We start from the raw sequence: 20,589 nt of genomic DNA, 5'->3' as shown, positions 1-20,589 counted from the left end.
CCAGACTGCATGCAAGACAGAATTTTTTTTTCTGGCATTTCCATAAGAACCCTGCCCTGCCAGCTTTATGTTTCATTCACATTGGTATTCCCTGAAGCCAGATGAGATGGTCTCAAATATTGAACTTCATACTTCCCAAAGTGGGCTGGGTCCCTGCCATGGCTACCCCAAACAGAAAACCCTGTGCTTCTTCTAGTATATTCAGATAGGACCTTTGTCCTAGCAGAAGAACATATGCTCATTTAACTAGAGACTGGGACCCTCAGTAGACTCTGTTAGAATTTTAAGAAATTACAGCCAATCTTGCCTGAAAAAAAGGGATATTGGGTTTCCTGTGGAGTGTTGGAAACTCAAGGATTTTCCCTCTGTCCACATTTTGTAGAATCCAAAGGTTTTACCCTTTGAATAGCCTTTTCTCTCAAGGGCCAGACATTGCAACCCTTGGTTTCTATTTTCTCTGGCAGCAAAACAAAGATAGGCAAAGCTCATCCCTGGCTTGTAGTGAATGATCACACCAACATGGAGGTACAACCCTAGGCATTCTAGGAGCAGTGCAGGCACTTTGCCCTCCACATGGCCACCAGCCTCTTCTCCTTCTGGACTACTTATGTAATTAGCCATCAAATAAGTTTTTGAATGGGATTGCAATTAAGTAATATTCAGTCTTTCATGCCCCTATGGGGCAAGAAGAGCTTACTTTTGTTTTGATTCTAGGTATATAGAAGAAAATTCACTGAACTTAAATATTTACAAAAACATACTCAGTGTCAGAATGGAGCTACAATGGTGAATTGAACAAATAAGACCCTTATTCTTAGAAGATTATTGTCGGCAACTACCCTAGAGAAAAGGGTTGTCAGATACTTAAGACCTTTTATCTTGCTTGGTCTTAAAAATCAGACATTATGATTAACACATAGTATGTTTAACCTTGTAATTCTCCTAACAAGTAATCATGGCACCCAAATCAGCTTATAAATATAAAAACGGAAACAACACAACAGTCCAAAGAGCACATTACAAATGAACACATTCTACTCCTTATTTCATCCTAAGTTGGACAGAATTCACTCAGCAATTCTTTTTCTAGGAGCCTTCCAAGGTTTGTCTTAAGAAAACCATAGTAAAAGAACACCAGTGTTTCAGTCCCTAGCGTCTCTGAGAAGTTTCCATGGACATAACTGGAAGCACTTTCTGCATATCTACTTCTCATGCCTATACACACACTTACCCAGGGAATTCCCCTGCCCGGCCCCCCTATACACACACAGTCTTTCTCATGTAGATCAGCTCAACCCTTTGCCAGGACCAGGTGTGTGACTCACCAGTTCATTCCCTTCCAGGCAGATGATGGAAAGTTCTCCCACTCTGCACTAATGCTCAAGGAGCAACTTGGAAGCATGGTGGGTAGAATGAGCTTATTTCTCCATTTCGGCCTGCTTCACCTCCTTTACATGTGAACAGCCAATACAATGAAGTCAGAAAGACAATTTATACTCATCTTTATTACAGGAATTATGTTGCTTCTGCATGTATCTCACCCGTGTCTACTTTGCTGCACTATCCTAACTCAACAGTCACCACCTTCAAGCTTAAACTACATCAGAGGTTGTGTTACACAGCATCAATATGACAATACATGTATCTTGTAGCTCCTGAAATAGGCAAAGCCCACGGTTTTCATATGCTTGTCTCACAGTTTGATTCCAGCACAACTGTTCCCACTTCATACCCTGAAGACCTGTAATGAATTAATTTCGCCACACACAACAATAGCCCAGATATAGTCTTAATTCACCTTCATTATAATATATAGCTTTTTGTGCCTAGTCCTATTCTTTATCCCCACGCTTTCCTCCTGCTTTCATTTGTCACAGATTTAGAGAAGATAAAGGCAGAATATTATGTAGTTACTAGAACTATGAACATTCCCTTGGTGACATACAAAGATCCAAATTTTTGCCCAAGGAGATTACGGATGAGCCTTCCTTTCAGTGCATTTGTTTTACATTTTTCTTTGTATTATTTCTAGTCTCTACCCTGATGTCACACACAGTCCCTGTTCTAATCCAAAGACAAACACATATCGATGTTGAATATGTTACTGTGGCCTGAAGTTTCCCAGGCAGGGCATCTTTCTATTGAAGGGCAGGACTGTCAGAAGAGGCGCTAGGAAACTAAGGCAGTGCTGCAAAGATGCTGGGAAAAGGCAAGATGGGAAGGTCACCACAGGCAAAAATCCATGGCTTGCCTTCCTTGTCCCTGAGAAAGGAACAAACGTTCAGGATGGATCTGAGATCTTCACAACGACTCTGTGAGGTAGGAGAGGATGCAGTTACTACACCCACTTTCCCATTGAGGACACTTAAAATCTTTCAAAGACTGGGGTGTTCAGACCTGAATGTAATGAATGATATGCAGACGTGTGACCTGAGAAGTGAGCGCATCAACTTTGTTTCATTTGAGTGTGAGAAATATTTATATTATCCATGTACTCTTCTCTCCACACCTCTGTGAGAAATAACTGGCTGTATTAAGGCCGTTTCAGTTTCTTCATCTATGAAGTGAAAATAGAGACAAAGGTTCATAGGTTTCTGATCCTGATGTCTGGAGAAAAGGGCAGGAGTAGGACACAGGTTTACTTAGAGTCTGAGATAGTGACTCTCCCAGCTTGTGCTCAGAGAGGGGACAGCCACCGTGGGGGATCTGGGCAGTCAGCGACACCTTTCTCCAGCTGGGAGGTCAGAGTGCTGGGGTCAAACAGGGGTGCTCAGAGGTGGCAAACCTCAGGGGAAGCATCCTCCTGCTGGTGTTGGCACAGTAACCAGCTCTGGAGACGGACAGGATTCTTCTGGTTATTGGTAAACCTGACCCAGTGGGTTTCCTGAAGGTGAGATCTACTTCATTATCCTCATCGAATTATGGTCCTGACAGAGATGTAGACGAGGGGTGTGACCTGCAGAAAGGACTGTCCTGATCCTTAGGACCACTGTGATCCTCACCAAAAGCCTTGTTACACTTCCCGCAGGGGTGCAATGCTCCTCTGGCCAAGCCTCAGCTTTTTAACATGAACGGTTTAGTGGGAGACGTTGGCCCAGGAGTGAGAGACCACTGGGTCAGGCAGTGGAATCCCTGGGTTCCAGCCTCAGCTCAGTTCTCTGGGCAGGATCACCTCACCAGGGGCAGGGTCCTCCCTTCAGACCCCTGCAGGCCAGGTGAAATTCCAAGGCCTCTGGCTAAAACGTTGGCTTAGTCCTCCCCATCCAGGGAGCAGATGGCCAGGGGAGCGGTGTTGTTGGCTCCAATGCTGTAGCAAGGGCTAAAATAGGGCAGGAGGCGCCCAGGAAAGGGGTAGTGGGGGAAAGTGAAAATGTGGGAGCCGTTGTCAGTCACGTTGTAGAAGGAGATGTCATGAGCCTCATAATCCAGGAAGACTCCCACCCGGCGGGGAGGGACGGGCAAGGATAGGAGGGGGTACTCGTCAGTGCCTGCCCGGTACTCATTGCCCTTCCTCAGCCTGATCACCCAGAATCCATAGTGGGGGGATAAGAAGACCACCTCCTTCCGGTCTACGTTCTCCTTGCACACGCCCAGGCCCCATTCGGACCTGTCTCCCACCTCCACCTCCCAGTAGTGCCGGCCCGAGGAGATGCACTGACTGCCCAGGACAATGTTGTAGCGGTAAAATCTTTCAGGGTTGTCGGGCAGCTTCTGCTTGGTGTCTCCATAGCGCACGCATTTCCTGTCCTCAGACACGATGAGGCGAGAGTAGGCAGTGTCTGGATCCAGCCGCACATCCGCTGAGGAAAAAGGTCTTGGTTGGCACCCTGACACAGAGTGAGGGGGCCTGGGTGATGTCTCTGTGACAGATACAGCCATGGATTTCCTCCATGACAGGTGATGGTGAGGACAGATGGGGCATCCAGAGGGCACTGGAAGATTTCATTCCTCGGGGAGGGGACCCACTCCCCACAAGCCTGCCCTGCACTCGTTACCTGCATATGTCTTCAGGATCTCTCTGAGCCCCAGCACACGGCAGTCTGTCTTCAGCTCCAGGGAGACTGGTTCTGGTCTCTGCAGACTCCAGGACTTGCTCCTGGTAGATGGGGAAGGCCTTGGGTTAGTAATCCTGGCTCTGCCAAAGGGTGGGGCCTTCCCTTAGTACCGGGAAGGGGGCTTGGCTAGGGATGGAGTCAGTGAGCGGCCCCTCCTCACAACACCAGGCAGAACAGGGAGGTGATGATTATCTGACTGGGCCAAACAGTCTATGGCACAGAGAGATAATCACATTCCGGGGCCATAGGAAGGGTTAGGTATGACTCTGACATTAGGAGAGGCAGAGGTGCACAGCAGAGGAGAAGGGCTGGCACGCAGACTCAGAGGACCTATGCTCATGCAGACATCTGCAGGCACTCCCTCTCCTTGGGCCACTTGCTTAGGCCATCACACATTTTATAGCTCTCACCTAAATTCTTATTGGTAATGGTTGAAATGAATTTGACCAAGCAACAATACAAATTGAAAAAAGAAAGACGTTCAAAGCTTCTTTATACAATACAGCAGAACAGGGAGAAGGTTACAGACCAGCACCCACTTTTCTGTAGGTACTTGGTCTACGTTCCTTCCCCATTTCTAGCTCTGGCCAGGCCCCACTATCCCAAAGACAGAAACATACCTGTTTAAGACTTCCTGAATACCCTGGAAGGAGAAAAAGAAAGGCAGCATATGAGTATGCCCTATTCCTCAAAGGGACCAGACAGACACAGAGGTCTCTCTATGGAGAGAGAGGCAGAGAGCTTGAGAGGAGGCATGCAGGGGTCGAGGGGAGAAGCCTACAGGAGTGGGCAGGGCAGCCCTAGCCCTCTTGCCAGACTGGCTGACCTCGGGCTCCATCTCAACTCTCTGGCCAGAGGGGAGGAATAGGTATGATGCAAGAGCTGCCTAAATGATGCCCATCTAGGAGGCTGCGAGGCCATTCACCAGATCAGGGTATGGGAACAACCAGTATTGGTGGTGGGTCACAAGATCTGTGCTGGCTGGCCGAGTGCTGACAGGCCCTACTGAAGACTAGGCAATCCCCTCTCTCAGAATGCCAGGCTACCTTCAGGTCTGGCTCAGACATCCCAGGAAAACCTGCTCCTCACCTGCAGCATCCAGCGAACAGGCCTCTGAGACCTCTCTTCCAGCTCTGCAATCATCCTCCATAGGACCCGGCTCTGCTGAATGAGTGCCTCATGATTCAACTCCAGTTTCTGCATGGTCTCCCCTTCCTCCTGCTCCAGGCTAGCCAGAGCTGCAGCGGCCTCCACCTCCAGCCGCCGACCTGGTGGCTGTTTTTTCTTTAGTAATCGCCGATATTTCTCAAACTCCCATATGATGCTCTGCTTTCGGGTTTCCACCTGTATCTGCACAGCCAGGATCCGAAATCAGCACAAAAACACCCAAAAGTTAGTAGAAGGAAAGAAATCATAAAGGTCAGAGCAGAAATAAATGAAAAAGAAATGAAGGAGACAGTAGCAAAGATCAATAAAACTAAAAGCTGGTTCTTTGAGAAGATAAACAAAATCTTACAAACCATTAGCCAGACATCAAGAAAAAAAGGGAGAAGACTGAAATCAATAAAATTAGAAGTGAAAAAGGGGAAGTTACAACAGACAGCACCAAAATACAAAAACCATAAGAGATTACTATAAGCAACTATATGCCAATAAAAAGGATAACCTGGAAGAAATGGGCAAAGTCTTAGAAAAGTATAACCTTCCAAAACTGAACAAGGAAGAAATAGAAAATATGAACAGATGAACCACAAGCACAGAAATCAAAACTGTAATAAAATATCTTCCAACAAACAAAAGCCCAGGGCCAGATGGCTTTACAGGTGAATACTACCAAAAGTTTATAGAACAGCTAACACCTATTCTGCTCAAACTCTTCCAGAAAATTGAAGAGCAATAAAAACTCCCAAACTCATTCCGTGAGGCCACCATCATCCTGTTACTAAAACTAGACAAAGATGCCAATAAAAAAAGAAAATTACAGGCCAATGTCACTGATGAAGATAGATGCAAAAATCCTCAACAAAATTCCAGCAAACAGAATCCAACAACACATTAGAAAGATCATATTTATGATCAAGTGGGCTTTATCCCAGGGATACAAATCAATCAATATGATACACCATACTAACAAACTGAAAGATAAAAACCATATGATCTCAATAGATGCAGAGAAAGCTTTTGATAAAATTCAACACCCATTTATGATAAAAACTCTCCAGAAAGTAGGCACAGAAGGAACATACCTGAACATAATAAAGGTCACATATGACAAACCCATAGCAAACATTCTTAATGGTGAAAAACTGAAAGCATCTCACCTAACATCAGGAACAAGACAAGGCCACTCTTGCCACTATTATTCAACGTAGTTTCAGAAGTTCTAGCCACAGTAATCAGAGAAGAAAAATGAATAAAAGGAATCCAGATTGGAAAAGAAGAAGTAAAACTGTTTGCAGATGACATGATACTATATCTAGAAAATCCTAAAGATGCCACAAGAAAATTACTAGTGCTAATCAATGAATATAGTAAAGTTACAGGATATAAAATTAATACACAGAAATCTCTTGCATTCTTATACACTAACAATGAAAAATCAGAAAGATAAATTAAGGAAACATTCCCATTCACCACTGCAACAAAAAGAATAAAATACCTAGGAATAAACCTATCTAAAGAGACAAAAGACCTGTATGCAGAAAACTGTAAGACACTGATGAGAGAAATCAAAGATGCCAAACAGATGGAGAGATAGACCATGCTCTCAGACTGGCAGAATCTATCTTGTGAAAATGATTATACTACCCAAACAATCTACAGATTCAATGCAATCCCTATCAAACTACCAATGATATTTTCCACAGAACTAGAACAAAAATTTTCATAATTTGTATGAAAGACCCCAAATAGCCAAAGCAATCTTGAGAAAGAAGAATGGAGCTGGAGGAATCAACCTTCCTGACTTCAGATTATATTATAAAGCTACAGTCATCAAGACAGTATAGTACTGGCACAAAAACAGAAATACAGACCAAAAATGGAACAAGATAGAAAGATCCACACACCCATGGGCACCTTATGTTTGACAAAGGAGGCAAAAATATACAATGGAGAAAAGATAGTCTCTTCCAGTAAGTGGTGCTGGGAAAATTGGGCAGCTATATGTAACAGAATGAAATCTAACATGTATACTATCATGTAAGAATTGAATTGCCAGTCTATGTCTGACGCAGGATGCAGCATGCTTGGGGCTGGTGCATGGGGATGACCCAGAGAGATGTTATGGGGAGGGAGGTGGGAGGGGGGTTCATGTTTGGGAACACATGTAAGAATTAAAGATATTAAAATTTAAAAAATAAAAAGCTAAAAAAAAATAGAATACTTCCTAGCACCATACACAAAGATAAACTCAAAATGGATTAAAAGACCTTAATGTAAGACATAAACTATATAACTCTTATAGGAAAACATAGGCAGAACACACTCTGAGCTTGCTTTTATTTTTATATTTATCTTTCACATTCATAATTATCACAGCAAGATCCTCAAAGACCCACTTTCTAGAGTAATGGAAATGAAACCAAAATAAACAAATGGAACCTAATTAAACTTAAAAGCTTTTGCACAGCAAAGGAAATTATAAACAAGGTGAAAAGACAATCCTTGGAATGGGAGAAAATAACAGCAAATGGAACAACTGACAAAGGATTAATCTCCAAAATATACAAGCAGCTCATGCAGCTGAATACCAGAAAAAACAACCCAATCAAAAAGTGGGCAGAAGACCTAAACAGACATTTCACCAAAGAAACACACAGATGGCTAATAAACATGAAAAGATGCTCAACATCACTGATTATTAGAGAAATACAATCAAAACAACAATGAGGTATCACCTCACATCCGTCAGAATGGCCGTCACCAAAAAATCTACAAACAATAAATGCTGGAGAGGGTTTGGAGAAAAGGGAAACTCTCTTGCACTGTTGGTGGGAATGATACAGCCACTGTAGAGAAGAGTATGGAGATTCCTTAAAAAAAACTATGAATAAAACTACCAAATGACCCAACAATCCCACTACTGGGCATATACTCTTAAGGAAACCATAACCGAAAAAGACACATGTACCCCAATGTTCATCGTAGCACTATTTACAATAGCTAGGATATGGAAGCAACCTAGGTGTTCATCGACAGATGGATAAAGAAGTTGTGGTACATATATACAATGGTATATTACTTAGCCATAAAAAGGAACACATTTGAGTCAGTTCTACTGAGGTGGATGAACCTAGAGCCTATTATACAGAGTGAAGTCAGTCAGAAAGAGAAAAACAAGTATCATATATTAATGCATATTGTGGAATCTAGAAAGATGGTACTGATGAACCTATTTGCAGGGCAGCAATGAGATGCAGACACAGAGAACAGACTGGCGGACACAGTCATGGAAGAAAAGGGTGGGATGGATTGAGAGAGAAGCATTAAAACATATACATACCATATGTAAAACAGATAGCCAGTGGGAATTTGCTATATGAAGCAGGGAGCTCAATCTGTGGGTGCTCTGTGAGCAGAGGGGTGGGATACAGTGGGAAGTAGGAGAGAGGTTCAAGAGGGAGGGGACATATGTATACCTATGGGTGATTCATGTTGATGTATGGCAGAAACCAACACAATACTGCAAAGTAACTATCCTCTAATTGAAAATAAAATTAAAAAAAAAAAAAAAGAAATCAGCACAGATACTGGTCGTATAAGGGCCACCCAAGATTGAGGACACTGGCTTGTACATATAAACACACTCTGAAATGTTTTGGTACCAACTGTGTGCCAGGCACTATAAATGCAAAGATAAAGGATATTTTTCCTACTTTCCTATTCCCACAGCTCCAGGACATGCTTCTTAGTCCCTATTACTGACTCTTATTAACCCCAGTAGGGCTCAGGATACTATCTTGGCGCTCTATGTTCTAGATTAGTTTCCATTTTCAGAATAATATATTCTGTTTTCAGAAGCATTACCCTTAAGCCTCTAAGACAGTGTGAAATTACACTGTTAGTTGCTTTTGTTTCTTACTAGTATTGTATCAATTCTTCATGTTGTTTTAGATTGATTCAATGCTACCTCCCGTTGACTGAGATAGTTTGACAGTTACGGGCCTCGAGTTTATTTCCAAGCTGACTTTCCAATATTTTAATTACTTAACTTTTAGTAAATATGCTTTAGCTGAGGAAAGAGAAACAGAAGCTATGCTCTACTAAGCATTAAACAAGTCACACCTCTGTGAGCTAAAGTACATGTGAGGTGTGCACTTTCCCTTTCTCACATATGAGGATGTAAGCCCAGAGGTTCTCCCTACATGACATTCAAGGACCTTAAAAGCAAGTGGTTCCAAGGTTTGCTTAAAGCTGCACACCTGGTACAGAAAGCTGGTATAAGGACCCCAGGCTTTCTGACCTCAAACCCCACATTCTGCCTCACAGGGATAAGGAGGGGGCCATAAGGAAGCCAGCTTCAGGACAACACAGGGACCACACAGATTCTTTTCATCAAGGGGCAACTTGCCTTCCAGTTGGCAGTTCGTTTCCTTTCACCAACTTCCAGCTTCCAGGCATCTTCCTGCTCTTTCCTCAGATGTTCCAGAGCCTCATGGAGTTTCCACTGAAAGAGATAAAAACCTCATAAGGCCACCTCGGGCAGCCTTCGTGGATTGCCAGGCTTCCAAGCATTGGCAGGTGATGGGAAAACAAGCATCCCTCAGAGGATGGGCCAGAATGAGAGAAAAGGGAAGCCACAGAAGATTCCTGCCCAGATGAGAGCCAAGGTCTTTCCATCTGAGAATCATTTAATCTCCCACAGTCTCCAAGTTTCTGTAAAGTAGAAGAAAAGATCTGTTTCCAACTTTGCCAGAAAACTACCTTGGACTTTTCCTATGCATGCCTCTTTTCATACTCTCCTGCCTTGTTACCCTACAGCCTCCTAAACATTGTTATTCAAAGTGTGGCCCAAGTGTGTCAGCAGCATCAGTATCACCTGGGATCTTGTTAGCAATGCAGGACCTTGGGCTTCATCCTAGACCTCCCTGAATCAGAATCTGAATTTTTGCAAGATCCTTGCGTGGTTTATATGGACATTAAAAGAGTACTATCTTAGATACTAATGCAAGAGATTACTACTGGAAAGCATAAGGTAATCTCATAACAATATTAACCATTTTATTAAAGATTTACCAATAAAACTGAGGCTTAGAGAGTGATCTATTCAAAGTTATTCAGCTGGTAAATGGCTGGGCTGGGATTTAACTTAGCTCTTTAATTCTTGTGTATAAGGTATATTGCCTCCCTATTCTAACACTTGCAAAACAACATAAACACTTAATTTCTCAGAAATTCTCTTTGCAGAGGAAAACAGCTAAATCAGGGATTCATCTAACACTTTTGCCTTCTAATGTCAACTTTAAGAATTAAGACCAGTAGAGGATCAATGTATCACAGAATCATTGGGATAATGATTCTGATAAAGATGTCAGCCTGGGTGTTCATTCGAAGGACTGATGCTGAAGCTGAAACTCCAATACTTTGGCCACCTGATGTGAAGAGTTGACTCATTGGAAAAGACCCTTATGCTGGGAGGGATTGGGGGCAGGCGAAGGGGACAATAGAGGATGAGATGGCTGGATGGAATCACCGACTCGATGGACATGAGTTTGAGTGAACTCTGGGAGTTGGTGATGGACAGGGAGGCCTGGCGTGCTGCGATCCATGGGGTCGCAAAGAGTCGGACACAACTGAGCGACTGAACTGAACTGAACTGATGGACATCTAAGGAAAAAGAAGTTAGAAGTCAATAGGATAGCTATAAAAAAGGAGCAGTGTGTCTGTCAGAGATGGCTTTCCCAAAAGCCCGCCAATAAATGAAAGGTAAGGAGAAGAGAAAGAACACTAGGTAAGGAGAAAGAAGACCTGAGTTCCAGTCTTTGATCTTCCTTTCACTAACGTAAGTCAGAAGGGACCCTACAAGGTGAGATCAGACAATCTAACTCAATCCTACATGACTCTGCCATGGTCCTTTCTAGCTCTAAAACCAATGATCATGATCTCAGATTTTCAAGTCTTCATTTCTGTCTATAAAATGAGGAGTTTAAAGTGACTCACCTGATATCAAAAGATTATTTGTGGCATTGCTAGGAATTTGCAGGTTCTGATAGGTACAGTCTTGATGACCTCATCCAAGGCACCCAGAACCCCAGCTAACCCAAATTGGTCTCCCTCAAATTCTCAGTAGGCAAAGCAAGTTTGGGTTAGGCATTAAGGCCTGTAGGATCAAGAAAGGGGGTGGGGGTAGGTTTGGAAGTGGGAGGGAAGGAAGAAAGGTCATAAAAGCACAGAGAGGTACAGCTCACTAGATCAGGCACCCAGGACCTGGTGGTGTGAGAAGTCAAAGGAATCAGTTCTCATCTTGTCTCTGGGGCCCCCTCTCAAGTTCTTGATCTAGAGATAGCCAAGTGAGGGGCAGGGGAGAAACTGGATTGGGGACGGGGGCTGACCTCCATCTCCCACCTTATAATCCCAGGCGACATCCTCCATGGGCACAACACTGTGGGCCTGATGCTCGGGGGACTGGCTGCAGGCCTCGCACACGATCAGGCCATCCTCTTTGCAGAACATCTTCAGCTGTTCTCTGTGGGGCTCACACACGTCAGCCCTCAGCCCCATTCCAGGATGCAGCCCCAGCCGGCGGACTTTTTCCACAACATTGGCCAACTGCCAATTAGGCCGCAGATTCCTGGGCTGGATCGGAGCCCGGCACAGGGGACACGAGTAACCCCAGTTCTGGGATTCTCCTGGGACCTCCCAGAGTCCTGAGAGACAGCTGTGGCAGAAGCTGTGGCCACAGTCAATGCTCACAGGCTCCTTCAGGAAGGTCATGCAGATGGGACAGGCCACTTCTTCTACTACAGCTTCCATCAACGCTGCGGGGTCCATGGTTCCTGTCACCCCTCCGCAGAACATGAACAAAACCAGGCGGAGGCACTGAAGGCTGAGAAGGGAAGAAACACAAATAAGAGAAAAAGGAGAAGAGCAGCGGGAGCAGTAATAGGAATAGGTAGTGACTGAAAGCAACAGCTGCCTCATCCGGATCTTTCATGGTGGTGGTTTATCACCAAGTTATGTCTGACTCTCTGCAACCCCATGGACTGTAGCCTGCCAGGCTCCACTGCCCATGGGACTTCCCAGGCAAGAATACTGGAGTAAGTAGCCATTCCCTTCATGGACCCTGTTTAATAAGCACTGGCCTTCCCAACTGAATCTGATTGAGTCACGTTTCTCACATCACAGAAGGGGCATCTGGGGATGCCTGAGAGTTGGGATGTTGAGAATTCTGTTTCCATTTGCTTGATCATCTCTGACCTCCTTGGGGTTCACTGGCCAGACCATTCTCACTCTACCTCTATCATGCTCTGCAGAGTAACACTATTCCTCTTCAACTTGGGTGAATTCAAGAGAACTTAGCCATGTGGTATTTCAGTAGCCAAACTAAGGCCAGAAATACCCCCATCCTCCCTGGTGGCTCAGACGGTAAAGCGTCTGTCTACAATGTGGGAGACCTGGGTTCATTCCCTGGGTCGGGAAGTTCCCTGGAGAAGGAAATGGCAACCCACTCCAGTACTCTTGGCTAGAAAATCCCATGGACGGAGGAGCCTGGTGTCCATGGGGTTGCAAAGAGTCGGACACGACTGAGCGACTTCACTTCACTTCACTTCACTCTCCAGAATGTTTCTATGTATATTTACATCAAGATGCAGAAAAGTTAATATGCCAGAAGCCCATTGCCTATAGGCTCATTTTGTTTTCTTGTGATGCACACTGAAGTGTAAGGTTCATGGAAACTAGCAATACTTCCCCACCTCCTGTAAATCTCTGCCCACTTTTCCAGTACTAACATCCACTAAGATCCCAAGACAATCTCCTCAGTGATATGTTAGAAGCAGATATGGACAAATAGCCCTTGGAAGATAAAAACAAAGGTCATCTGACGATAATTAAACCCATTATTGATGAATTCACTACTCCAGCAAGAGACCTGAGATTTCTGCCCAGGCTATGTGTGTGTACAAAGGAACAGTGGTAGGCTCTTGGTACAGTTGGCAATATGTATTTCTTCACTGTGCAAGTAAGTATTACCTGCTAGTCTATAACGGGAAGAGCCCTGATGGTCTTAGTCATCACTGTGTCCTGAGGGCCTAAATAGTGCCTGCCCTGCAGTACTGCTGAATAAATACTTGACCGAGACATAGAAAATAGTTCCTAAACCCAAAATGCTTTTATAACTAGTTAGGGAGTTGAGGGAGAAGGCGATGGCACCCCACTCCAGTACTCTTGCCTGGAAAATCCCATGGACAGAGGAGCCTGGTAGGCTGCAGTCCATGGGGTCGCGAAGAGTCGGACATAACTGAGCGACTTCACTTTCACTTTTCACTTTCATGTACTGGAGAAGGAAATGGCAACCCACTCCAGTGTTCTTGCCTGGAGAATCCCAGGGATGGCAGAGCCTGGTGGGCTGCCGTCTCTGGGGTCTCACAGAGTTGGACACGACTGAAGCGACTTAGCAGCAGCAGCAGCAGGGAGTTGAGAGCATACTATACGTTAGTAATAATAGCAAACACTCCTTGAATACACTATATGCCAGGTATTCCTTTGAGCTTTTAAAATGAACTGACTCAATGTATTTCACAACCCTAAGTAGAAATTATTACTCTACTCTTTTCATATTACAGATGCTTGGTTCTGGGCTCCATCATTCTATCCTGGGCAAAGTATCTAACCTCTCTAGGTTCAGGGCTAATAAAAACACAAGAGGAGAGAGAAATCATGGTGGTTTAGGGTAGTTCAGTAAGGCTTCCTGAAGAAGTGGGGCAATAAGTAGATTCTGAAGGACTGCTACAGGCAGGCAGCAGGCGGTGCCTTCTCACTGGCCTCCTTGCCTCCTGCTTTTCCTCCTCCCACTGTCACACCACACTGTAGGGTCAGCACCCTAAAAGCTTGTCTTACTGTCACTAACCTACCCAACAGGCTATCCTGGTTCTCCAGCCCTCGTTCCAACAGCAAGCTCCCTCTTGACCCTGAAACAGCCCTGGCAAGTAAAAGGGGAAATTTCCACTTTCTTGCAGACCCCCCCCCCCATATCCATTCTTCCACCCCACTTGGAATCCTGCTGTCCTTCCAGCTTGAAATGACCTCCAAATTCCTGCTCTGAATGTCATTTGACATCTATGTGTCTTACTTCCCACAGTACAAGTTTCATGAGGATAGGGACATAGTCTGTTTACTACCATATCCTCAATGCCAAAAACAGTGCTCAAATATTTTTGAATACATGAGGATTAAATGTAAATGTTGAGGTCCAGCTGTTAGAAGGCTGTATATGAAAGAAATATCAACATCCTCATCTAAAACGGAGGGGCACCAAGAGATACCAGCTACACAACAGACATTGATATCTATGATTTATCACAGATAAACGAACAAACGAGGACGAACAAATGAATAAAAATAGCTACTGAAAACTGAGAAGATGGTAGCAAAAGGGAAGTCGGGTAAATACCAAAATGATAAATCAAGAAAATAGGATGGAAGCATATTATTTAGAGAGCCATAAAAAGCTCTAAACATAAAAAAGTTAAGTGATGGCCTCTGCTGCTGCTGCCAAGTCGCTTCAGTCGTGTCCGACTCTGTAGGACCCCATAGACGGCAGCCCACCAGGCTCCCCCGTCCCTGGGATTCTCCAGGCAAGAACACTGGAGTGGGTTGCCATTGCCTTCTCCAATGCATGAAAGTGAAAAGTGAAAGTGAAGTCGCTCAGTCGTGCCCGACTTCGCGACCCCATGGACTGCAGCCTACCAGGCTCCTCCATCCATGGGATTTTCCAGGCAAGAGTACTGGAGTGGGTTGCCATTGCCTTCTCCGGATGGCCTCTGCAAGTCTCTGCAATAAAGGATTTAGGGCTAGTAGCTACTGCCTTATTATTTTGTTTTTATTATACACAAATTACTCGGACAAAACTTTAATTATCAAACGTTTAATTGCTTCAACCTTGCGTTTGGCAGAGCCGGGCCCTCAAGGAAAGACGTTTGAGGGGAAAGGGGGAGGAGCCTGAAAGAGACTGGAGACGTGGGGCCAGAGAGGGAGGTGCGGAGGCGGTGACCTCCGCGATTCGACAGCAGAGGGGGATGGTAACTTCCGGGGCACAGGCTGCCAGGCAGAGCGCCAGGGCACAGGGCGGGTGAGGGCAGAGTAAGGCTGATCGCTTGCAGGACCTCTGAAGAGGCACAATTGTCTACCCACCTCCCTCGTCAGCCGGAACTAGCGCTCCGAGGCGGAAACCGAAAATGGAGACGCCCAGTTAGTTCCCAAGGTCGAGTCTCCGCAGCGTCGGAAGCGCTTGGCCCTGCCAGAGAAGCACTTACCGCTGGCCCGGAGACGAAGACCCCAGCAGCGTCCAGCTCCTCAGCCGCCTTTCCCGCAGCGCTCTGAGGCCCCGCCCACCGGGAAGGAGCCAATGAATGGCGTGCAGGACCTGGCGTCGGGATCCGCCCCACCGGCGGCATCTTTGGGGAAGCAGCCAATCACAGATAGGGATCGGGAGAACCCTAGCCAGTTGGAGAAGGGGACAGGGCTGCGCCCACCTCTCTCTCAGACGGCGTATTTTCTGTTTTTCTGGCCCCTTCCCTACTGAGAATCCTTTAAACTGTGGAAGGGCCCAGGAGTCAGTCGAGGACCGGTCGAAGGGGTGAGACTCCAGGATGAGGCCGTTCAGGCTAGGCAGTAGCAGAAGCTCAGCAAGCCCCCGGGTCAAAGAACCCCTTGCGTCTTAGCTTCCGCTCTGGATGACTAGTGGTTCCTCTGGGCGAACCTTGTTCCTTCCAGGGTAGCCCTGGACCTAATAGTATTCCTTAGCAAGTTTTCTACGTTAAACTCAGCACCCTATGAGATCAACCAGGTCTGGTTCTGTGACCCAATTTAGTGCAGGGCTGGGCACTGAAAATGCAGTGGACTTTGTAGTTTCCTGCAAGATGAGCGACCTCTCCTGGCTCTAGATGGTGGTTTCTCATTAAAAAACCCTGGGTTTTCAGGCAAGCTCTTATCCTTCAGTACTTCAGCAGGCAGCCTCTCATCACTATTGCCACAACCCCGCTTTAGAATTAGAAACAGATGGTGGGAACTGGCGGAGTGTACGTGGAATTCCTCTTTCGAAACTGCTATGGAAATTTGAAAAAAAAAAAAGGGGGTGCTCGACCCTCAAGAAACACATAGACTGCTACTTAAGCCGATGATTTCTTTGTAGTCTCTGCACCTTGTCCTTTTCCTGATACTTCAGTGTTTCCTGGATAAGCAAATAAAGGGACACACTGTTTGCATTGAAAATAACCAGGAAATCCTCCCAGTTGAAGCTTAGTTCAAAATGATTTTCTTGTTGGGACTAATAGACTGAATCTTCATGCCAAGTCAGCGCTCAGGACGTGGTTTAAATTCTGAAGGGTGAGGCCCAGAAAATTCCTGAAACTAATGAGGCCATGAACAAAAAAAGAAAAAGAGAGGTAGTTGAGGTCTGAGCTGTACCGTACATCTCACTTGGATCTGGAGACATGGCTGCCTAACAGAATAATAAATGGATTAATTGAAACAGGACACTTTCAACATTTTTTGACCACTCACTTTTTATACTTTATGCTGGGTTCTGGAATTATAACCATAGGCCACAGACTCTGTTCAAGAAACTCCAAATCAAACTGGTTGTAAGTTGGCCTTTAAACATTGCAGAGGCCAACTGTACAGTCAAAAATCTGTGTATAATTTTTGACTCCCCCAAACCTTAATTGCTAGTAGCCTACAGTTGACCTGAAGTCTTACCAATAACATAAACAACATATTTTGTATTATATACTATAATCTTATGATAAAGTAAACTAGAGAAAAAATGCTATTAGGAAAATTATAAGGAGGAGAAAATGCAGTTATTCTACTATGCTATATTGATTGACATCATAACTTTACATCTGTTTACAAGATGAATTATCTATCAGTACCTTCTTCAGTGGGCTTCCCTGGTGACTCAGTGGTAAAGAATCCACCTGCAATGCAGGAGCCACAGGATATGCAGGTCCAGATCCTTGGAGGAGAGCATGGCAACCCACTCCAATATTCTTGCCTGGAGAATCTCATGGACAGAGAGCCTGTCCTCTACAGTCCCTAGAGTCACAAAGAGTCAGACACAACTGACGTGACTTAGAAAGTATGCACCTACATCAATATTGTCTTATATGATATAAAACACTGTAGATGTTACAGATATTATTGATATTAGACATAAAAATCAAACGATAACATAAAAACTAATATTTATTTATAGTTATAACAATTCATGCATGGATAACAAGCAGCAATATGATTGTTTTTTGGTAGACTGGTGTAATTGATTGCTTCACTGTAGCCTATACACTAATGAATGAATTGTTATAAAATTTTCATAGCATACAGTATTATAGTCATATTAATAATACAGTATTGGAAATTGTTTCATGTTTTACAAAACTACTTACCTGTGATGATAGGCTTATATGCAATTTCTCTATTTAAGAGAGAGAGACATACTGTATAGTAATGTAAGCAAAGTTATGAAACAGCAAGAAAATGAATGCATTATTTTATATAAAATATTACTCACCTTATGTCTATGTGAGGACAGACTAGTATCTACATACAATTTATGCATTCATGATATACCTAACTTTGTCTTATTTTTTCAGTATTTCCAGGCTACATGGTTCACCTATGAAATTTTTCAAATTGTTGCAAATCTCTAAAACATTTTCTAATATGTTAATCAAAAAGCATCCTCAGGTAAGTGGACTCACACAATTCAAACTTGTGTTGTTCAAGAGTCGAAGGTACTTGTCTGGAGCCTCTGTAAAGTTAAAACAGTTAAAGGGAAGATCTTTTCGTTTATAACTTGGCAAGTTTTCCATAACTATGATTAACTCTCAAGGACCCTGGCAAAAGGACACATTAGTGTTGCTGGGGAAGGGGGTTTGTGTTCACTAAGAGAAAGCTGGATGGAGCAGTTCTGAAGACAGATCCACACACTGCACAGAGACAGCAGCTCTCCTTCCTGGCATCCATCAGGGTGTTTTGTTTGCTGTGAGAGGCAGACAGGTGTTCCGGGTGATGCTTTATCTTGAATACATCCCATGATTGTAAGTATAGATCCCATCCCTCTGCCTTAATCCAAGGTGGACCAGGACAAGTTGAGTGACTCACTGTGGAATAGGCTCTATCTGTGCTAAGGGAGACGAGTGACAAGAGTCCCAGCTTTCCATGGTGATAACCTGCTTGATAATATACATTTTATTGACTTTCTTTCCTTCCCTTTCTCATTCCCACAACTCCTACTATTTTGTCTTGGGAACTACTTGAGCTCGGATTCATGTTTCCAGTTTGTTTTGGGGGCACTCAAACTAAGACAAGTAAGATTATCTGCTAAGACAATTCTCAATTATTTTCTCCATGTTATCATAGTAATTATGAAAGTGTGATATTGGTGCAGGGTACCAGTGGGCCATTGAATAGAAATAAAAGCCCAGGCATACATCTGCTCATATATGGCCAATTGTTAAGTGACAAATGGAGCAATAAGGAAAGAAGGATATTTTTAATAAATGGTACTGGAAATACCAAACACCCATATGGAAAAAATTAAACATGAAATCTAACCTCATACTATTCACATATGTATTGTAGATATAACAATAAAAGTCAAAACAATTAAACTTTCCCAAACAATGAAAAGACTATTTTTATAACCTCAGGTAGAGATTGATTCCTTAATGCTAGCTAATTCATCCATGACTATTTATTGAATGTCTACAATGTAATAGGTACTCTTTCAAGTGATCAGCAATATATCAGTGGACAAAAATAGGAAAATGCTTTTGTGGAACTTACATGCTAGTTGGTATAACTTGGCATTACTTTGTAGGTATATTTGTCTAGATGCATACAGGATAGTTTATTTTTTATTTGAATTTAGAAATTTCATCTGAAATTAAGTATATATCTTTTATGACTGAATGAACATGGAATATCTTAAGACAGGTTTTGGGCTTTGGGGAATTTTCTTCTAGTTATTTCCTTGATTTTTGATTTTACTCTGTCTGCTCCACCCCCTCCTTCCCTTCCTTCTGGAATGCCTGTATTTTCCCTCCATGTCTTTTACCTTTTCTTGCCTAAGTCTGTATATTTGCTGAAAAACAAAGAGCTATGTGTAGTCAACTTGAGAGGTTCTCCCAGAAGATTGAGCAGAGAGACAACAGGTGCTCTGTTTCTATTCAGTGATTTGGTTTTGTTGTTGCTATTGTGTTTTCATCGTGGGGATTAAAGGATTCAAGAAAACATTCATTTATCTTCCCCTTCTTGGTTAAAAAACAAGCAACTTTTCCCCATCATATTTATATACTCTGTTTTTATTATTATTTCAAATTATTATTATTATTATTTGCTTGCACATTTCTTTTCTTTGGTAGCAATCTGTTTTTAACACAACAGGATTTTCTCAGTTCTCACCGATGCTATAAATTTTTTTCTAAGTTCTCTCATTTCTGCCTTGTTTTTTTTTTTTTTTTCTGGGCATTTGATCTTATTTCTCAAATTTATTCCCTTCTGTGAAGTTCTGATACTTTTTACATTATTTATGTCCTTTGTTTCCTCATGACTATGAGTGATGGTTTAATAAGTTACTGTTCTTAGCTGAATATATGTTCTCACGGACTTCTGCCTCCTTCTCAGTGAACTGTAGGTTGGGTGTCTTCTTAGGAAGATTATAAGGAATGGCACAGGTCAGCTAGCCAGCTCATGGAGACATGAAGTAGAACTCTTTCCACAAATACTGGAGGCTCTGATGTGAGGGCCTACTAGCATGGTTTTATGAGAGCTTTCTTCCAAGAGAGTTGCCTTTCTCCTTATTCTCAAAAGATTCACAAGAACCCCAAATTTCAAGGAGAATTTTTGCTCTCTCTGGTGATGGAACTGTAGATTCTTACTGAATTTTATCTTCTTAGTTGAGTTTTTTTGACACACAAAACTAGAGAGTTAAAGATATATTTCAATACTTCCAGAACCTTCCTGAGTGTAATGTTGAATCTTTTGTTACCATTGTTTCATACCAAAATTTCTTTTTGCCATATAGCCTTGCATGGGCCCAAGATATACAGATAGATAAACAGAAATATCAGGTGCAAGCTTGGTGTTGAGAGTACACATATCCCTTACTATCATTTCAGTTTAAGTTGAACAGGCACAATAATAAAAGAAGCAATCAGTAAAATAAAAAGGCAACCTATGGAACAGGAAAAAAGTATCTTCAAGCTATCTGTATGATGAAGGGTAATATAAACAACTTAATAGCAAAACCAAAACCAAAAGAATCCAATTAAAAACAACTTGGGCAAAAAAAAAGACATTTTTCTAAAAA

The 20,589-nt window shown here is 43.3% G+C and overlaps 1 protein-coding gene across 1 annotated transcript; it reads right to left on the bottom strand.

Annotated features, from left to right (window-relative positions):
- Positions 1-1,485: 1,485 nt before the first annotated feature.
- On the bottom strand, positions 1,486-16,087 carry TRIM68 (tripartite motif containing 68). The gene is made up of 7 exons (XM_069555241.1): positions 15,530-16,087; positions 11,622-12,102; positions 9,628-9,723; positions 5,145-5,405; positions 4,676-4,698; positions 3,996-4,096; positions 1,486-3,800 (listed from the first exon to the last, which is right to left on the bottom strand). Exons 2-7 carry the CDS (start codon positions 12,072-12,074, stop codon positions 3,250-3,252), a joined length of 1,485 nt encoding a protein of 494 aa, XP_069411342.1. The 5' UTR covers positions 12,075-12,102; positions 15,530-16,087; the 3' UTR covers positions 1,486-3,249.
- Between the last annotated feature and the right edge of the window lie 4,502 nt (positions 16,088-20,589).

The sequence above is a fragment of the Ovis canadensis genome, chromosome 15 (genome assembly GCF_042477335.2).
Source record: "Ovis canadensis isolate MfBH-ARS-UI-01 breed Bighorn chromosome 15, ARS-UI_OviCan_v2, whole genome shotgun sequence".
Lineage (NCBI taxonomy): Eukaryota > Metazoa > Chordata > Mammalia > Artiodactyla > Bovidae > Ovis > Ovis canadensis.
This window is presented reverse-complemented; position numbering and strand designations above follow the sequence as displayed.